This window comes from Trachemys scripta, chromosome 10 (genome assembly GCF_013100865.1).
Source record: "Trachemys scripta elegans isolate TJP31775 chromosome 10, CAS_Tse_1.0, whole genome shotgun sequence".
Classification (NCBI taxonomy): domain Eukaryota; kingdom Metazoa; phylum Chordata; order Testudines; family Emydidae; genus Trachemys; species Trachemys scripta.
The window spans coordinates 72571556-72575639 of NC_048307.1; the positions used below are offsets into that span (position 1 = coordinate 72571556).

General features: G+C 47.2%; 1 protein-coding gene across 1 annotated transcript in view; it reads right to left on the reverse strand.

The window, feature by feature from the left end:
- Positions 1–3215, reverse strand: part of AGBL1 (ATP/GTP binding protein like 1) — a 388187-nt gene extending 384972 nt beyond the window's left edge. Inside the window, exon 1 of the mRNA XM_034784899.1 lies at positions 3010–3215. Coding sequence (XP_034640790.1) covers positions 3010–3066 — 57 coding nt within the window. The 5' untranslated portion in view covers positions 3067–3215. The remainder of the gene's footprint in view (positions 1–3009) is intronic.
- Between the last annotated feature and the right edge of the window lie 869 nt (positions 3216–4084).

The following is a 4084-nucleotide window of genomic DNA, read 5'->3' on the forward strand; positions in this document are numbered from 1 at the left end:
TATCAGGGGGTAGCCGTGTTAGTCTGTATCTACAAAAACAACAAAGAGTCTGGTGGCACCTTAAAGACTAACAGATTTATTTGGGCATAAGCTTTCGTGAGTAAAAAAAAAAGCTTTACTCACGAAAGCTTATGCCCAAATAAATCTGTTAGTCTTTAAGGTGCCACCAGACTCCTTGTTGTTTTTGTAGATACAGACTAACACGGCTACCCCCTGATATTAAACACCTCAGTCTTCTTAGTGTTGTCTGTTAGCTCTTCTTCCCTGCTAAGTAGAGGATTTACACTTTCCTTCATCTTTCTCTTGTTCCTAATGTATTATAGAATCTCTTCTTATTGTCTTTTATGTCCTTTGCTCGGTGTAACTCATTTTGTGTCTTGGCCTTTTTGATGTGTCCTTACATGTTCGTCCTAATCTTTGGTACTCATCCTTAGCAATTTGTCCATGTTAACAATTTTTGTAAGATTCCGTTTTGGTTTTTATGTCATTAAAGAGCTGCTGATGGAGCCATATTGGCCTCTTATTATTATTCCTACCTTTCCTTCACATTGGGATAGTTTGCTGTTGCACTTTTCATATTGTCTCTTTAAGAAACTGCCAGCTCTCCTGAACTCCATTTTTCCTTAGATTTTCTTCCCATGGGGCCTTACCTACCAGTTCTCTGAGTTTGTTAAAGCCTGTTTGTTGAAGTTGATTGTCCTTATTCTGCTGCTCTTATTTAGAATCATGAAGTCTATCGTTTAAGGATTGTTTTCACCCCAGTTGCCTTCCACCTTCGCAGTTGCAACCATTTTTTTGTTGTGAGTCAGAATCAAGTCTAAAATGGCTGCCCCCCACCATTATTTCCTCCGCCCACCCCTAATGCCAAAATGATGAGTGACTGTAACAGTACTTTGGTTTTGTACGTGAGTTTAGTACTCTTGGAGCTAAGAACCAAAAGCACTGTTTGAGTTTGAGTTATTGTGGGCAGGTGCTGGGCTACTTTTCCATTCACACAGCTCTGCCATCCTCTTTAGTCCTGATCCACAGCCTCCTCTGCTATGCAGTCCTGAGCCCACACCCAGCTCTGCCAGAGAACTTCAATGCCGACCTCTAGCAATACCTTTGTTTTTAATCCTGGACTCTCACTCACTTCACTTACACCCTTCAATCCTGAGAAGACATTGAGAACGTTAGGACAGTGTCCTTTAGAGAGAATCCCAATCAGAAGGGACATAAGAGCAGTACACAAAAAGAGTGAATGCGAAACGGAAAGTAAACTGGGTGCTTCTATTTACACTTCTTCATCATAAAAGAATGATGGGACAGCTAATGGAATTGAAAGGCAGAAAAATGAGACAAGATCTTTTAAATACAATACATGATTAACCTGTGGAACTCTTTGCCTCAAGATAGCAAGATGAGACATAGATGTATTTAACCAAAATATTCATAGTTATACCATCTTGGATAACAAATGTCAACCCCCACCCTGCAATGTAAATGGCAACCATTAGATGGTAGGGTTTTATACCCTCCTCTAAAGATGTGACTCTGCTCACTGTCAGAGAAATGATGCTGGAATAGATAAACCATTGGTCTGATCCCGTAAGGAAATCCCCATGTTTTTAATACAGCACCCCTGCTATTCTAGTTCTGGGACTTGTCTTGGTGCGGGATTCTGACACATACAATTAACAATGGCAGTCTACTTCACAGGTTGCTATTGCCATCAAAGGTGTTGGGATGTGAGTGAAACAGACTGTTTATCTGCCTCTCATGCATGCTTATGGGGGGAGGGATAGCTCAGTGGTTTGAGCATTGGCCTGCTAAGCCCAGGGTTATGAGATCAATCCTTGAAGAGGCCACTTGGGGATCTGGGGCAAAATCAGTACTTGGTCCTGCTAGTGAAGGCAGGGGGCTGGACTCAATGACCTTTCAAGGTCCGTTCCAGTTCTAGGAGATGGGATATCTCCATTTTTTATTATTATTATGTCTCTGGTTAGGCTGTGACTTGCTTCTACTCAGCTATATACTTTGGAAGTCAGGGAATCACAAAAAGATTTGGGTGCCTTGGAATTTTAAAAACTCTGAAAAACAATTTTTTGGCAGAATTTTGTCTAAATGAAGCACAAACTCCCACCTGCCCCAATGCCAAAATGTGGATGTTTTAGGTTCAATCACTGTACCTATACTGTGTTTGTGAAAAACACAGGCTCCCTTGGCCAGATCATGCAACAGGAATGGCCATGGAGCACTCTGTCCACCCGGGTGGGAGATTTTATCATGCAAATGGCACAACATCACACAAATATGAGAGCACGGGGCTGTGAGGTCGAAGATGTGTGTGCGCCTCTTCCTCTGCATTAACCTCTGTTGAGAACTGAACCTTGGAGCCTGACCACAAATGCTAGAAAAAGACACTCCAAGGTCTGCGGCTCCCTACAGTTGCAGGGAGCTGTTTGTGTGCGCACACGCAGCTACTGATGGTCCTGGGTGAGGATCTCACAAAAACTCCCTCCCTCTGCTCTTTTGAGCTCTCTTCTATTAGGTACATGCAGATGACACCAAAGCCTGTCTGAAGAGCCTCTGCTGTCCTGTCCTTAGGAATTTGCACAGCCACTTCCTTAAGTAAGGAAGAGCGCAGTCTGGACTTGCCCATCTCAGAAAGATCTGCTGTTGCCTTCCCAGCCTGACTCATAAGCTGATAGCACTGACAGGTCCCATTCATTGCAAACCAGGCTCTTTCTATCCCTGCTGCACCGCTGGCAGATCCAGGGTCTGAGACGCTGCACTCAAACTGGGCTCAGTGATTAATCACCAGAGTTAATCTCTGAATAGTGAAACTTCATTTTGTAAAAGCTTTCAGGAGGCGGGGAGGGAGATGCAGTGCAGGACTCCTGTTCTCTGATGCCTTTGAGACAAGCCAGCAGGGAGCTCATCAGCAACCTCAGCCCAGCAAGTCATTGCTTGTCAATTACAAAGGAAACCAGCCCAAGTGTCTGTCCCGTTAGCTCAAGCTCCTCTTACCTGGAGGCTGGAGAGAAGGAGCTGCAAGCCACTGGCTTCTTGTTCTGCCATGCTCATCCCCTCTCACACTCTCTGCCTCTCAGCGGCAGACACAATGCAGCTGGAACACAGAGCTGCCAAATTGCCTTGCCGTGGCCCCCGTCCTGTTTAAGAAACGAAGACGCTAAACACAGATCCCAGAGACAGGCACGCTGCTACCATTAATAAATCACAGCAATGCAACTCTAGACCTCAGCGGGAGAGATAAATGTAGCCCCCACCCACCTCCAGACACGCACGGTGACGGGGAGATTAATTCCTAGATAAAGAATCCCAGGGATTAAGCAAAGGGCTCAGAAAAGGTCTGGGTGTTCGGTGTGTGGCAGGGGGAGTCGGGAGGCTGGCAATGACAACAAGAGAAAGGAGGAGAGAGCCACGAACCTCACAGGAGCCCGGCGAGAAGTGAGGGAGAGCTATAGCCCTGGCTGCCTGACAGACGTTCCCAGCTGATCAGTTCCAGAAGGCCCTAAGTGGACACTTGTCTGTCTCTGTCCTAATGAAATTGGAGACACACATACACAGAGATACACTCAGCATTAGCTAGTGCTGACAATGAACTGAAATATGAGGATGGCAAAAGGGACAGGGAGAATGGAATCAGAGGACCCTCTCTAATGATCTAGGCTCTCTCGCCTGACCACTTATCCAGTACATTTAACAGCTGGGGCATAGAATGTGGTAAGCAGGGCCGGCTCCAGGCACCAGCAAAACAAGCAGGTGCTTGGGGCGGCACATTTCTAGGGGCGGCATTCTGGCGCTGGCCATCATAGGCGCCAACTCTGGGGCATGTGGAAAAAATGCCCCCGCCGCCCCAGCTCGCCTCCGCCTGCTCCCCTGAGCGTGCCGTCACCGCTCCGCTTCTCCCCCCTCCCTCCTAGGCTTGCTGTGCAAGGCTGGGAGGGAGAAGCCCACGGAGGTGAGCTGGAGAGGGGAGTGGTTCCTCTACCCGCCGTTACTTCCTCACCCCCCCCACCCTAGCTCACCTCTGCTCCACCTGCTCCCTTGAACGCGCCACTGCTCCTCTTCTCCCCCCCTC